The sequence below is a fragment of the Nycticebus coucang genome, chromosome 8 (assembly GCF_027406575.1).
Source record: "Nycticebus coucang isolate mNycCou1 chromosome 8, mNycCou1.pri, whole genome shotgun sequence".
NCBI classification, from domain to species: domain Eukaryota; kingdom Metazoa; phylum Chordata; class Mammalia; order Primates; family Lorisidae; genus Nycticebus; species Nycticebus coucang.
The window spans coordinates 123,612,718-123,629,862 of NC_069787.1; the positions used below are offsets into that span (position 1 = coordinate 123,612,718).

The 17,145-nt window shown below is 40.1% G+C and overlaps 1 protein-coding gene across 1 annotated transcript in view; it reads left to right on the top strand.

The window, feature by feature from the left end:
• Window positions 1-17,145, top strand: part of LEKR1 (leucine, glutamate and lysine rich 1) — a 198,848-nt gene that overhangs the window by 171,524 nt on the left and 10,179 nt on the right. The window contains exons 10-11 of the mRNA XM_053600166.1: window positions 5,558-5,722; window positions 9,745-10,044. Coding sequence (XP_053456141.1) covers window positions 5,558-5,722; window positions 9,745-10,044 — 465 coding nt within the window. The remainder of the gene's footprint in view (window positions 1-5,557; window positions 5,723-9,744; window positions 10,045-17,145) is intronic.

Here is a 17,145-nt window from a genome sequence, read left to right on the forward strand (position 1 = left end):
AGTTACTTGGGAGGCTGAGGCAAGAGAAGTGCTTGAGCCCAAGAGTTGGAGGTTGCTGTGAGCTTTGAGCTACAGCACTCTACTGAGGATGAGAAAGAAAAGAAAAGAAAGGGAAGGGAAGGGGAGGGGGTGGGTAAGCACAGGGAAGGAAAGGGAGAGTCAATTCCAATTTTGAAGAGAGGCAAAAAAAGAAAACAATCTCAAATTCTTTTTCAAAGTGGAAAAGCCAAATGACCTAATGTGCACACTGTGAGGGTGGATAACACGCCCCCTGGGTGAGGGGCTCTTCTACAAATGGAACTTTACCCTGAACCGGAGATACATTGTACCCTCATATTAATTTGAATAAAGTTTAAAAAAAAAAACAATACTCCCACAGAATCAACAAACTGCAAGCATAAAAACCAAGCATACCAAAGATTAAAATCTAGTTGTTCAAAGTAATGCTATGTACAAAGAAAAGTTTAAAAGCAACGGTATGGGGAGACAAGGGAGGGACAGACACAGAGGAACAAAGATGACTGCGGAAGCTTTTGTCAGAAACAATGCAGGGAAGAAGGTAGTAGGACTGAAAGTACTAAAAAGGCTCGGGAGGCAGAAAGCTGTTGACCGAGAACTCTACACCAAGGGAAAATATCTTTCAAGAATCAGGGTAAATAAAGACTTCTCTCAGAAAAAGCTGAAAAATCATTACAAAAAGACCCACACTATAAGGAATGTTAAAAGAAATCCCTTAGTCTGAAGGAAGAGTATACCAGATGGAAAGATGGATCTACACCAAGGAACGTAGAGCCCCAGAAACGGTAACAATGTGAGTAAAGACATTTTTCTTTGTTATTATTTAAGTTTATTTAAAGGAAATAAAATTGAATAAAAAATAATCCCAAAGAAGACAGGAAAAGAAGACAGACAAAAAAGATGAGACGGCCAAATAGAAAACACATAGAAAGATAATACGTTTAAAGCTAATCATATCAATAATCACTTTGAATGTAAATGGTATAAACCAAGGGTCAGCAAACTTTTTTTGTAAAGGACCAATTAGTAAGTATTTTTGGTTTGGGGGGCATACAGACTCTGTCACAACCATTCAACTCTGCTATTATAACATAAAACAGCCATTGACAATATATAAATAAATGGTCACAGCTGAATTTAATCTGTGGGCCACAGTTGCTAAGCCCTAATCTAAATATTCCCATTAAAAAGGGATATTAGCTATAAAGGAATGTTTCACGTTGGCAAAAAATATAAGAACCTACTGTATGTTACCTGTAAGAAATGCACCTTACGATGTGAGGGCGATCCGGCTGCACCTGTCACCCCATTTATTGCCAGGGTTGATTTGGCAGATCTGGCTGGCCCGGTGGGATGTCCCATTCCTTCCTCACTACTCTACCTGGGTCCCTCCTGACGGTGCATGATGGGTGGAACAAGACCACCTTTCCTGATAGAGGAAGACTGTTCATCAGTGAGGAATATATGAGTAGCTGTGCCCTCCCGCTAGAACCTCCAGAGGTTCTGAGGAAATGCAACTTTAATATAAAAATACAAATAGGTTAAAAGATGGAAAAAGAAATAACAGGCTAACACAAATCAAAAGAAAGCTGAAGTAGCTGTATTACTACCAGACAAAAATAGATTTCAGATCAAAGAAATCAGATTTTTTTTTGTTTGTCACCCCAGTAGAGTGCTATGGTATCATAGCTCACAGCAACCCCAAACTCTTGGGCTCAAGTGATTCTCTTGCCTCAGCCTCCCAAGTAGCTGAGCCTACAGGCTTCCACCACAACACCCAGCTATTTTTAGAGACAGGTGTCTAGATCTTGCTCAGGCTGGTCTCGAACCCATGAGTTCAGGCAATCCACCTGCCTCAGCCTCCCAGAGTGCTAGGATTACAGGCATGAGCCACTGAATAAGAATATTTAAAATATCACCAGGGATAAAGAAGGTCATTTCAAAATGATAATGCAGTCAGTTCATCAGAAGTACATAATAACCCTAAATGTTTATTCACTTAATAACAGAAGTTAAGGGCTCAGCGCCTGTGGCTCAAGCGGCTAAGGCGCCAGCCACATACGCCTTAGCTGGGGGTTCGAATCCAGCCCGGGCCCGCCAAATAACAATGACAGCTGCAACCAAAAAATAGTTGGGCATTGTGGTGGGCACCTGTAGTCCCAGCTACTTGGGAGGCAGAGGCAGGAGAATTGCTTGAGCCTGGGAGTTGGAAGTTACTGTGAGCTGTGGCACCATAGCACTCTACCCAGGGCAACAGCTTGAGGCTCTGTCTCAAAAAACAAAACAAACCAACAAACAAACAAAACCCAACAAAAATCAAAACTTAAAAGTACATGGAGCAAAATCTGATAGAACTGCAAAGAGAAGTAAAGTCATGATTGGAGTCTGAGATATCAACATCCCTTTCTCATTAATTGATATAAAAATAGCCAAAATACTGGTAAGGATATATACTACAGAAAGTAGAATAATTTATTTTAACGAGATAATATATTGAATACTGTTAACAAATTTGACCTAACTGATACTTGTAGAATTCTTCACTTAACAGAATACATGTGCTTCTCAAGTGCACATGAAAGATTTACTAAAATAGAGGGAGAGCAGGGGAGGAGGGAGGATGGGCGGAGGGAGGGTGATTGGTGGGATCACACCTGCAGTGCATCTTACAAGGGTACATGTGAAACTTACTAAATGTAGAATGTAAATGTCTCAACATAATAACTAAGAAAATGCCAGGGAGGCTATGTTAACCAGTGTGATGAAAATATGTCAAATGGTCTATAAAACCAGTGTATGGTGCCCCATGATTGCATTAATGTACACAGCTGTGATTTAATAATAATAACAAAAATGATTTACCAAAATAGACCATATTTGGGGTTATAAATAAGTCTGAATAAATTTAAAAGGATTCATATCATACAAAGGCTTTTCTCTGACCATAATGGAATTAAATTAGAAATCATTGACCAAACGTTATCTGGAAAATCCCAAAATATTTTTATTTATTTAATTTTTTATTTCAGATTAATATGATAGTACAAATGTTTAGGTCACATTGTTTTCAGTTCTAAGGTAAAGTTCAAGTTGTAGTTGAGCCCTTCACATATATATATATAGTTTTTTTTTTTTTAGAGACAGTCTCAACTTTGTTGCCCTTGGTAGAGTGCCATGGAGTCACAGCTCACAGCAACCTCCAGCTCTTGGGCTTAGGCGATTCTCTTGCCTCAGCCTCCCGAGTAGCTGGGAATACAGGCGCCTGCCACAACACCTAGCTATTTTTTATCTTTTTAATTATTGTTTTTTGTTGTTGCAGTTTGGCTAGGGTCAGGTTTGAACTTGCCACTCTCGGTATATGGGGCCAGCGCCCTACTCACTGAGCCACAGGTGCCGCCCTCACCCAAATATTTTTAAACTAAATAAATTCCAAGCCCATGTCCTTATCTGTGGCTCTGTAGATGCATTTAGAGACAGGTTACATGGGAAGATAAACACACTGAGCTATACAGTGCACCAGAAACATCTGGGTGCCCTTCCACTCCACCTGTAGCCTCATATCATTTTCTGGGTAGCCCTGAAGCTTTCCTTGTCTTTAGCAGTCTGAGAATAGCCCATCCAAATAATTCTATAATTTTCCTAAGAGATATCAGTAGTCTTTTACCCAGACTATCTAGAATTTATTTTGAGACAGCCTGAATAACTCCTTGCATTGAATACCATATAAACATATTCACATTGCCTGGGGCAAATGCTACATTACTATACCCAGGACAATAAAACCAATTGACCTTTACTGAGCTTAGTCTTCTGTCTACAATTTATTTAATTTAAAGGGTGTCTATAAACTTCTTAGAAATATTTTTGTGTCCTGGCACCCTGACACCCTGGTGTCAGTGCCCCCTTGAGAAATTCAGGTTGACCTCTTTCCTTTTCTTGGTGGCCTGAACCACATGTGATCAGGATTGACAGTTTTCCCCAATTTAGCTGGCATTTTCCCCTCTTCGGGGAAATGTTTACATTCACAGTACAGTGTAAATCCAGAGTCAGCCTGTCACTGGGATCCTTACTCTAATCTCACCAGATGAACTCCCCGGAGTGAATGAGTCCAGTTAATGGTAGATTTGTTCTCTCTCTTCCTTCAGTAGGCAGAGCCCACACCAGTGGTTAAAAAATACACGGAAAGAGATGTTGGCTCAATGACAGGAAAACCTGCTTCATGCTTAGCACTGTCTGAAAATGGAAATGCCTGCTGGGAAAGTAGTGAATTATGGTGTCTGGAAGTATGAGGCGCACAGCAGATGGTCATTTCATAAAGATTCGTAGTACAGACTGAAAGATCAGACCCTGGAAGTAATCTCCACTGACTATAGAATTTCTGCTCGTGCTAGAGCTTTATACCTAGGCTTTACCTCATTTAATCCTCATTGCAACCCCTAAGGGAAAATTTGATAACCCCAGTGGGAGAGGTTATGGTCACAAATTTAAGATCACTCAGCAAGTGGCAAAGCCAGAATTTAGAGCTGGGATTTAAACTCAGCTTCATCTGCATCCAAAGACCTCCTTTACTCTTGCCACAATTCACGCAAGCATGAGAAATTGGTGTGGGGGATTTCTAAGGCCCCTTCCAGCGCTGTGATTTTGAATCAAAATATGGCTAGAGACCCTCTCTGACTTATGAGGTTACCTGTCAGTGAAACCAGAGAAAGTTGAAGATACTGTAAATCAAAAATGGGCATTTTGTAGACATGATGGGATACAAAAACAAAACACAGTGCCCTCAAAATGCAGGCAGTACAGTACGTACGCCGTGGAACATGGGGTGTTTGCCCTCATGCTGGCGTGCTGACTAGGGCTGCAGCTTGCCGCCGCTGCCCAGCATCCCGAGAGGTATTGTGTGTCCTGCCTGTGCCCTGGGAGAAGATTAAAATTCAAAGTACAACTTTTACTGAATATGCATTGCTTTCCCACCATCATAAAGTAAAAAAATCAAAGGTCAAAACATTTTAAGCAAGGGACCATCGGTACAGGCATCACTATTGTATCCCTTTAACCATCTTTCCAGCCTTGGTCACATTAAAATGACAGTCTGTGACTCCAAAACTTTCTGTGACCTCCATCAAGAAAAGGCCATTTGAATAATCAACCTTTATACTTTGTATCCCTCTGAATTCTCAGTGGAACTTAGTCTAAGCGCCTCAAAATCTGTTTTGTTTTGTTTTTTAATTTGCTCTTATGAGTTACTGGCAAAGACTGAGTTTATAGTATAAATGAACAGATGACTAGGCTTTTTTTCCCCTGAAAACTGTCAAATACATAGTTCTAACTTCTTTATTAATTTTTCAGATCTTAAAAGGTCTTAGAAGGTGTTAGAAGATTTGGTCCAAGTTCTAATTCAGTTTCTTTAATACTAGAATTTTGTAAATAGTCAAATTAAAAATGTAATGCTAAAATTTTTTAAGAATTAGTTGGAAATGAGCTTACTGTATTTCTTTCAAGGCAAAATGTTTTAGTGTGTGTGTTAAATGCTGTCTTCTAGATTGAAGCTGAACTCGCCAAGGAAAGAGCCCAACATCTAGCGGACTTTGAGGAGCAAGCTGTTCTCTTTAGGGAAGAAGCAAAACTGGAACTTGATATTGAAAAAGAAAAACACGAAAAAATAATCCAAAAGTATAAACGCGATCAAGAGGAACTGCAAACGAAGGTTTGTAGTGATGGCGCTCGTGGTTATCTAATGAGCTTGAAAGTGCAGGTGCTGACTGTGTCCGCTAAGAGCACTGCAGGGTTTAGAGCCCCTCTCATGTCACCAGACCTTAGTCTTGGCCATAGAAGTAAAGCAGGTGACTGTCCCCAGTTTGGGTAACTGAGAGAATTAGGCATGCACACAATCCAGCTACACACACCTGGATTGTTTTCTACTAAAATAATCTGGAAACAGCATAAATTACAAGGCTAATAATTTTCATGGCTAGATATTCAAATGCCCCAAATATCTAACATTAACAGGTAATGAGGTATTTTACATAATTAAAAATTTCCCAACAACTAAAGCATATCCCCTTTCATTGCAATATTTTTAATTCTAAACATTTTAATAAAGAGAAATATTTTAAAAATGTAATCACACCTTCATTTCTTAAACGGTGTGTTCTAAATATAATATAAAGTTTTATTAAGGTTTCTGTGTTTTTATAGGACTTGAGAAGTTGTGTGTGTGTGTGTGTGTGTATTAGTGAAGAAGCAGTGAGGAAATCATATTTTGGATAAATTCAGTAAGAGTCCATGTTAGTTAAGCATCTAGTGAGATCTAATGGCCTCTATCTTTGTATACAGGAGATAATGGTGCAGCCATTTCAATAGTACACCACTGTGCAGGGACCCACACTCAGGCCTCAAGCTTTACATTTCACACTCTGCAGATGCTGCCTTGAAATCCTTTCTTAAATTTCAGAATTATTATGATTGTACAAACATTTTGGTGTACATGAATTGCTTTTGTATAGTTTGAGTCAAGGTTATAAGTGTGCCCACCACCTGGATAATGTGCAGTGTACCCGTTGGGTATGAATTTACCCCTCTCTTCCCTGCTCCCACCTTGAGTTTTACTCCGATATGAGCACGCAGGTGTTGATCAATTACTTCCGATTTAATAGTGAGCACATGTGGTGTTTGTTTTTCCATTTTTGTGATACTTTGCTTGGAAGAATGGTCTCCAATTCCATCCAGGTTATTAGAAAAGGTATTACTTGGCTATTCTTTTAATGGCCGATTAGTATTCCACGGTACACACATGGCACATTTTATTAATCCACTCATGTATTGATGGGCACTTGGGTTGGTTCCACATCTTTGTGATTATTAATTGTGCTGCTATAAACATTCTAGTACACGTGTCTTTGTGATAAGAGGATTTCTTTCCCTTTGGGTAAACGCCCAATAGTGATCAAATGGCAGGTCTACTTTTAGTTCTGGCAGGATTTAAGGGTTCATCTCTCCCCACATTCATACCAACATTTGTTGTTTGCGACTTTTTGATAAATGCCATTCTCACTGGAGTTACTTGGTGAGTACCTCATTGTGGTTTTGATTTGCATTTCTCTGATGGTTAGAGATGTTGAGCATTTTTTCATGTTTATTGGCCATTAGGTCAAGAATTTTATCTTTAAATTTGTGTTTTTCAAGTGAAATCCTATTGGGACAATGGAGCTTGGAGCCTAAGTTCTCCTCAGCTTCCATCTCCCCTAGGTGGGTCCTGGCCCTGGTGCCCCAGGATCTACTGTGTCTGTCCCCCACCCCTTCTTCCTCTCATTTTGTGACTGCTTTTGCAGTCCTGTGTGGCTCAGGATCCCATAGGCGCGGGAATTTAGACAGGCAGGCCAGAACTAGCCAGATATTACAGTTTCTCAAAAGAAATCATAAATCCAGATTTTGTAAGTGAAATCTCCTGACTTTTAAGTGTTGGCTCTCTTTTAAAAAAATCAAAACATATTTGTGACTATGTGATCCTCCTCTCCCAAGGATAACCTTGCTCTATTTCATTATCAGCTCTCCTCGGGGTGACAAAAAGCAGTGTCCGACATAGCAATGGCCCTCTTCCCTCCTTGATTAATTGAAGATAATGGAATAAATTTACTACTTCTGAATAGATTTCTCACAAAAGTTATTCCTTACATAAACTCAACATTTGAAACAAATTTGGATACATAATTCTTTTTTGAGTAATAGTTCACAAAGTCCTTGGAACTTTGGTCAAAGAATGTCTTCCAGATTTTTTGTGGGTTATTTTCTTGTACTAATATTTATAATATGATAATATTTGTAGCATAAATAATGAGGATATATTTCATCAGAGCAACTCTGCTCCTTTTTGTTTGTTTCTTGTTTTTGTTCTTTGTTTTTAAGGAGAAAGAAAACAAGCAATCTTTTCCCTTGTAAAGACTCTCATGCTATGAGAAAAAGCTTCTCCAAGTTATTTCCTCATTTATTTATCTCAAGATACCGCCTTGAAAAGCACTGTGTTTTCACAGTATTCTGCTATTCTCTAGAATTGCACTAGTATGGCAGCCAAATGTAGCTACTTAAATGTCAAATAAATTAATTAAAATTAATTAAAAGTTAAAATCAGTTCCTTAGTTACATTAGCCACATTTTAAATGCTCAGTGGCCAGAACTGGCTTTTGAGAGCCTTTGTGTGCACCTCTTCCCAACTTAGGGATCAAAATATCATGTTGTTAACCATAGTGAGAATATTTGCACCATGGAAATTAGATACAAATCTGGCTCTTTTTTTTTTTTTCTTTGAGATTCAGTTGTTAAATATTTACCAGCATACCACTGTCAATAGCCAGGATACAGCTAGTAGCTACTATACCAGATAACACAGAAGGTTTCCGTCATCACAGAAGTTCTGTCAGGCAATGCTTTTCTTTTTTTTTTTTTTTTGTAGAGACAGAGTTTCACTTTATCACCCTCGGTAGAGTGCCATGGCATCACATAGCTCACAGCAACCTCCAACTCCTGGGCTTAAGCAATTCTCTTGCCTCAGCCTCCCGAGTAGCTGGGACTACAGGTGCCCGCCACAACGCCCAGCTACTTTTTTTTGTTGCAGTTCGGCTGGGGCCGGGTTTGAACCCACCACCCTGGGTATATGGGGCCGGCGCCTTACCGACTGAGCCACAGGTGCCACCACAGGCAATGCTTTTCTAGAAAGTGTAGCATCTGGGGTACCTCCAGCCATGACATACATGTACAAGAGAGAAAAAAATTCACATCAAAGGAAAACTAATCAGTAGGGTGTGATTACGGTAGGACTGTTGTGTTCTCTCCTTACACCCCAAACATTAGGCGTTTCAAGATCCCAAAACCAACCTAGTTAGTTCCAGACAGGCCTCTGATCTACTTGTTAACACTTGAGCTGTCCCTCATAGCTCAGTATAGCTGGTTTTGATGGTTTTGATATTTCCAAGGGTAATTAATGTTGATAGCATTTCAGGTGGAACAGTAAAAGTTTTAGTCTTGGGCTCTGGGAGGCCACAGCAGGTGGATTGCCTGAGCTCGGGAGTTCCAGACCAGTCTGAGCAAAGCGAGACCTCATCTTTAATTAAAAATAGAAAAACTAGCCAGGCATTGTAGCAGGTGCCTGTAGTCCCAGTTACTCAGGAGGCTGAGCCAAGAGGATCTCTTGAGCCTAAGAGTTTGAGGTTGCTGTGAGCTATGCTGCCACGGTACTCAACCCCAGAGCAACTGAGTGAGACTCTTTCTCAAAAAAAAAAGTTTGACTCTTAACTTTTCCTTTTTTTTGAGACAGAGTCTCACTTTGTTGCCCTTGGTAAAGTGCCATGGCATCACACAGCTCACAGCAACCTCCAACTCCTGGGCTTAAGCGATTCTCTTGCCTCAGCCCGAGTAGCTGGGACTACAGGCACCCGCCACAACGCCCGGCTATTTTTTGGTTGCAGTTTGGCTGGGGCCGGGTTTGAACCCGTCACCCTCGGTATATGGGGCCGGCGCCTTACAGACTGAGCCACAGGCGCCGCCTGACGCTGCCCAAGTCTTAGCTTTTAAAAGAAAATCTTGAAGGTCTGCATACTAGTATATCATAGCATTTATTTTCGTCTGATCAGAAGAGTATACTAATTAATTAGAATAAACTTCTTAAAAACCTTAGGAACTCTGTGGTTACCTAAAACCTACTGCCTACAAACTAACTTGAGATTTATCTTACAGATATCTGACTTAATCACAGGTGCTACAAGAGATCTAAGGCTGGAAGTGACCACTCTTGAAGAAAAACTCCATGAATCCCATATTCGATACACTGAAGAATCTGAGTCAAAGGAAAAAGAAATAGAAAACCTTAAAAATATGGTTGCAGAATTTGAATCTCGCCTGAAGAAGGAAATTGACAGTAATGATTCAGTTTCAGAAGACTTGAGGAAGGAAATGAAGCAGAAGTCAGATGAACTGGCCAGAGTAATGCTGGCTCAAACACAGCTGATCCGGCAGTTCAACCAGGCCCAGGAAGAGGTAGGAAACAGATGCTGGTGCCTGTGCACTTAGTAGACGAGCATGCGTTCTTTCAACAAACAAAAACATGAAAACCAGCTTGGTGTCAGGGAGATTCCTGGACTGTTAGTCAGGGACCTGAGATCACGTCCTTGCTATGTCCTTAACTAGGTAGTCCCTTCACCTCTCCGGACCTGGCTTCCGTATCCGTAGGATGAATACATTGAGCTACTCATCTCTAAGGTTTCCTTAGTGCCAGTTCTGTGTTACAAATCACTATTTTAAGATTTCTAAGACTGGGAGTCTTTATATGTTTAAGTGTTATTTGTTTTAGCATTGAATCTTTGCCAAAGAAACTTTGAGAGCACCAAAAGTTTTAAAGCACTAAAACTGCTTAAGTTCAAAAAGTATTTGGACAATATATTTTAAATATGATTTTACTTCAGGATTTTACCAGACAACCTAAACTTACAAGGTAACTTACATGCACTGGTCTTCTTTCTCTCATACGTGTGATTATTTCAGCAGTGTTTATATTTAAACTGGAGTAGACTTACCTTGATTTGCAAACTTTTTTTCAAACAAAGTCTTATTTCAGAATTGCTAAGCAGGTTGGAAATAGTAGAACAATTAATCTGTTTTCTAATCACCAATGTTGTGTCACATTAGAATATTTGATCCCATTTATGACAGCATAGCAAATAAAGACAAATGGAGGAAGATTCTGAATGTTAGTAAGATGTAATATTTTTGCTGGTTTTATCGACACCTTAACAAAGGAACAAAAGGACAATGCTAGTAGTAATATTTGTTGTTAACAATTAAATATGTTCTTGCTCTATTTAAATTACCAACCAAAACAGAAAGTGTATGTCATAATTACAAAGTGAACCTATTGCAAAGGTGTTATAAATAGCAGATATAATATGAAGTGGACAGAAGCTGGATCAAGAATAATGCCAAAGACCACCCTATAAAGTAGAAATTATTTGCATTTATAGATGAGGAAGTGACTGAAGAAGATTGAATGATTTCCATAAGGTCACAACATAGCTTGGTGGAGCTAAGATTCAAATTTGAATCTCCACCCGTGATATTTCCCCTTTCAGGAATCTTGAATTCTTATTATCATGCTTCTAAATTTCCAGATGACCTCAGGCTTAACACTCTGGACCTCCACTGGGGTTTTGCTTTTAAAATGAAAACAAAACAAACAATCAACATACTCCTTACTCCTCCAGATGCCCAGGGGGTCAAATAATTGTCTCCTGTTGGAACACAGCAGCCTCCCCAGTAAAGGGAGCCACATCCCCAGTTCAGGCAGGAGTGGGGAGGGAGAGTGCACATGAGCTCAGCTCCACCGGAGAAACCCCACAAAGAGAGAGGCGATGCTGGAGCTGGAGAGGAGGGACAGCAGGTTAAAGGAGGGAAAGGTCCAGACACCTAGACCTGCAGGTTTTCTAACTCTTAAATCCCCAAAGAAATGACAATATGGAAAGTAAGGAGTAATGTATGAACTAGGTCAAATAGGAAAAAAGAGAAGGGTCAAATTCAGTAATTCTATACTAGCATCCGTCAAGGTGCCAGCACGGTGCTAGGCAGCACTGGCGACATAATTATGAATAAGAGAGGCAGCTGCTACTTCAGCTCTCAAAGAGGAATTTAAAGAGAATCGTTTATGAGTAATTAAATTAACATCCAGGGGAAAGAATGATCTAAATAGAAATTAATCATATAAAAAGCATAGACTAAAAGCTAGAAAATGTGCCTGAAGAGCCCATTATTATCTATTGCTGTGTGACAAATTACCTTCAAGGTTAGTGACCTCATACAACAAGCATTTATTATCTCAGTTTCGGTGAGTCAGAAATCTGAACACAGCTTGGGTAGGTGCCTCTGGCTCAAGGCCTTTCAGGAGGTTGATGTCAGGGTGTCCCCTGAGATTGGCATCTCATCTAAAGGTTCTGCTGGGGGGACGGGCTTCCAGGTTGCTGGCAGGATTTCCTCGTAGACTAGTGGCCAGAGGCTTCCTTCCGCTCTTTGCCACATGCCTGACTCCATAGCTGAGCTGTAGTATGTTAGTTGGCTTCCCTTAGGGTGAGCAAGTGACCAAGAACAAGAGAGACGGTGCCAAGACAGAAGTCACAGTCATTTTGTGACCTAGTCTCAGAAGTGACACACCATTGCTGCTGCTGTTTTTCAGTCGTTACAAATGAGCTAACAAGTCCAACCGCTCCCCAGTGAAAGGACTGTAGGACAGTAAGTGTCAGAAGGGGAAGGCTCACTGAGGGCCATTTTAAAGGCTTCTGATCACCAGGCTTCTGGATGTCATCTCAGCCAGAGAAACTAGACTAAAAGTGAGAAGTGGATTTTTTTTTTTAATCAAACTAGAGGAGCTCCGTGTGGAAATCTTCCTGCTCATTAGTTGTGAAAGGAAACCAATTTGAATTTTTTTTTTTTTTTAATGTGGACTGAAAGATTTAAGACATTGGGTTGGTATATATATAAATGATCATGGATCATTACTAGATATGAGAAAAGGATTATCTCAGACGTAAAGAAAAGCTAATTAAGGACGTACTTGAGGAGCAACTTCCTTTGGTGGAGGTAGGGAGGGAAGACTGAATTTTCCACTAGAAGTTACCAAAATATCACCTTAAAGTTAAATAAGAGTAAATAATTAAGGCTGCTTCTTTGGCAAAGCATGCCAACATTCAGAATATGCTTATAAAAACAAGAAATAAGCCAATAAAAGGAATAGGATTTATGAGCCAGAAAAAATAGAGGCTGCAGCATGTAAAATAAAAGCACCACCGTTTTTGATCGTGCATGCCAGACACTTGAAATTTCTCAGATTCTGGAGAAATAAAGGTGCATTTAAGTAGAGAATAAACTTCTGTTAGAATGAAAATAAATTAATGGTCTAATAAGGAGGCTAATTAAGGGAAGGAAAGCCCTATTCTCTTTCAAGAGGCCAAAGAGTGGGTGGCCTTTGTTTTTAATTGTATGAGGAAGGTTCTCAGGATAAGAGGAAAGGCAAAGCCTCTAAGGCCAAAATGTACTTTCTAAAAGTGGAGCAGGAATTATGGGGTCATCCACAAAATCAGCAAGGGTCACGGGCAGAGCAACAAGAGGGGCAGGTCGACAAGAGGAGAGAAAATGGAAAATAAAACTGTTGGGAAATGTAAATGTGAACAAAAGAGCCTCTGAAAATTTTTGCTGGTGAAAAGACACATTAAAGAAAATTATAACATTAAAAAAGAAAGGAAAGAAAGAAAAGAAAAGAAGGAAGGAGGAAGAAAAATAGAAGGAAGTCGGAAGTCAGAAGCGAAAGTTAATATGTTAGAACAGCCCCGGATCATCACAACCAAATCAAAACGGTCACGTTCTTCTCGACTGCAGTTTTCTTTCCTACTAGTTCTGTGTTTGGTCAACTCAGGGTGGCCCCCTGTTAGGGACCTCGTTGTGATCCAGAAGAAGAATGTGGTAAATTCATATGAACAGCTCACATACACCACTGAAGGAAAATCAGCACAGAGAGTTCAGTATTTTGTTGTTTTAACACCATAGATAAGGCAAAAAGGGGGGGCAGAAAGTTTTAAATTCCACAGTTTCTATAGGCAGATAGTGAACATGAATGGAGCTCAAAAACTGAAAATAATACTCTTAGTTAAATATGGAGAATTGCATACATGTTTCTCTCGACTTCATCCCATTGTGACTAAAATGACAATAAATTAATAAAAAGTAAGTCCATGAGGACCCAAAGAACAAGATAGGCATTGACACTACATGAAAAAAAAATGTTCACAAAGTTTTGGGAAAAGGAGGCCGAGAGTAACTGACTTTGCAGTGTATCAATGGGGAAACCCAGTGCCTGCGAGGGGTGCGGATGGGGTGGGCCCAGAACACCGGAGCGCTCAGGCACCGGAGAACCCAGACACAGGCCTCGCTTACTTTATTCTGCTTTGTTTTATTGTACTTGGCAGATATTGTGTTTTTTACGAATTTCAGGTTTGTGGCAAACCTGCATTGAACAGGTCTATCAGTGGCATATTTCCAACATGTGCCTCCCTTCACGTCGCATGTCACATTTTGGTAATTCTTGCAATTTTTTAAACTTTTTAATTATTATTATATCTGTTGTGTCAGTCTGTGACCAACAATCTTTGGTGTTATTGATGTCATTTTGGGAAGGCACCAAGAACGGTGCCCATATAAGACAGCAAACTTAACTGACAAATGTGTGTGTTCTAACTGCTAGATAAACCAGCCATTCCCCCATCACTATCTTTCCTCAGGCCTCCCTACTTGCTAAAACACAAAAATAGAGAAATTAGGCCAGTTTATTAACTCTATTATGGCCTCTAAGTGTTCAAGTTAAAGAAAGAATCACACATTTCTCACTTTTTTTTTTTTTTTTTTTTTTTTGGCCGGGGCTGGGTTTGAACCCGCCACCTCCGGCATATGGGACCGGCGCCCTACTCACTGAGCCACAGGTGCCACCCAACACATTTCTCACTTTAAATCAAAAGCTAGACATGATTTAGCTTAGAGAGGAAGGCATGGAGAAAGCTGACGCGGGCCACAGGCCACGCCCCCTGTGTGAAGCAGTGACTGACACGGGCCACAGGCCACGCCCCCTGTGTGAAGCAGTTAGCCAAGCTGTGAATGCAAAGGGGAAGTTATGGAAATTAAAAATGCTACTCCAGTGAACACATGAATGACAAGAAAGTAAAACATCTATATTGCTTATACTGAGAACGTTTGGTGTGGATGGAAGATCAAATTAGCCACAATATTCCCCCAAGCCACAGCCTCATCCACAGCAAGGACCTTGCTCTCTTCAATTCTCTGAAGGCTGACAGAAGTGAGGAAGCCACTGAAGGGAAGTTTGAAGCTAGCAGAGGCTGGTTCGTGAGGTTAGCAGAGACGCTATCTCCATAACATAGAACTTCAAAGTGAAGCAGCAAATTCTGATATGTCAATAGAAGCTGCAGCATGTTACCCAGACCTAGCTAAGATCACTGATGAAGTTGGCTGCACTGAATGACTAATTGTCAATGTAGATGAAACAGCCTTATATTGGAAGATGTCATCTAGGACTGTCATAGCTAGTGATGAAAAGTCAATGTCTGTCTTCAGTGCTTCAAAGAACAGGCTGACTCTCTTATTAGGGGCTAATGCAGCTGATAACTTTAAATTGAAGTTGATGCTCATTTTACCTTTCTGGAAGTCCTAAGACCCCTAAGAATTATGCTAAATCTACTCTGCCTATATGCCATAAATGGAACAATAAAGCACATCTGTTTCCAGTATAGGTTACTATTTGAAGCCCCTTGTTGAGAACTACTGCTAAGAAAAAAAGATTCCTTTCCAAATATTACTGTTTATTAACAATATACTTGGTCACCCAAGAACTCTGATGGAGGTATACGAGGAGATCCGTGTTGTGTTCACACCAGCTAATACAACATCCATTTCGCAGCCTAAGCATCAAAGTGTAATTTTGACTTTGAAGTCTTATTATTTAATAACTACGTTTCATAAGGCTATTGCTGCTGATAGTAATTCTTCTAATGGACCTGGGCAAAGTAAATTGAAAATCTTCTGGAAAGGATTCACCATTCTAGATGTCATTAGGAACATTTGTGATTCATAGGAGGAGGTCAAAAGATGAACATTAACAAAAGTTTGGAAGAAGTTGATTCCAGTCCTCCTGGATGTCTTTGATAGGTTCAAGATTTGAGTGGTAGAAATAGCTGCAGATTTAGTGGAAACAAGAAGAGGACTGGAGTTAGAAGTGGAGGCTGAAGATGTTACTGAACTGCTGCAATCTTGTGACAAAACTTGAACAGATTAGGAGTTGCTTGTTATGGATGAGCAAAGAAAACAGTTTCTTAAAATGGAATCTACTCCTGGTGAAGATGCTATGAACATTGTCGAAATGACAGGAAAGGATTTAGAAGATTATATCAACTTAAGTCAATAAAGGAACAGTTTGAGAGGATGGATTCCAATTTTGAAAGTTCTACTGTGGGTAAGATAGCCAAATAGCATGGCATGCTATAGAGAAATCTTTATGAAAAGAAGAGTCAATTGATGCTGAGAACATCACTGTTGTCTTGTTTTAAGAAATCATCACAACCACCCCAACCTCAACAACCACTACCCTGATCAGTCAGCCATCAACATGGAGGCAAGATCCCACCAGCAGAAAGGTTTAGAATGATTGTTAGCATTTATTAGCAATAAAGTATTTTTAATTAAGGTATGAATATTGGTTTTTTAGACATAATGCTGTTACACACTTATAGGCTGCAGTACAGTGCAAACATAACTTTTCTATGCACCGGAAAACCAAAAATGTTGTGTGACTCACTTTATTGTGAATTTTACTTTATTCCAGTGATCTGAAGTTGCAATATCTCCAAGTCATGCCTGTATCTCTGAAAGGACAGAAGAGCGAGGCTGAAAACAGGACGGTTTGAAAGATTATAAAGGGAGCAAATAGGACCCTCAAATGTCCTCCCAATCCCCAAGCAGCCCTTATGCACCATCTTGGCGGAATACCAGAGGTTCACTCTTGAGCAAAAATGAATGAAAGAGGTACTGCACCTGAGCATGAAAGGCGTCAGAGTATGGGATGAAGCAAAAGTTAGATGTAAAGCGTGTACATTAAACGGTGAGACCTCCCAGAGCCTTTCACATATGTCTGAGCAACCAGACTTATATATTAATAGCCACAGAACTGGAAGAGCCCTCTCTTGAGAAATGAGCTACCTGACAGAAAAGAACTGTTGGCACTGACAGCTGGGGATCCCGATGAAACGGCTATCTCCATATTGAATCTGCCTACTCAGAAGTATGCCAGCCAATAAGCCAGGGGGCACGTAGAGCTCCTGGTAACATTCTGAGGACTCATTTTTAAACATGAGTAGCGAAGGATTATCAAATATTTGAGGAACTGTCTGATATGAAGGACTGAAACCAGAAACAAACAAGCAAAAAGAACCTAGAAAAAGCAGGTACAGAACAGTGCAGTGAGCAAAAAAGAGCTTCTGGGACTAAAGGTATAATTAATACCTTTGGAGAGAAAAGAGATCCATTGTATCCATTAAA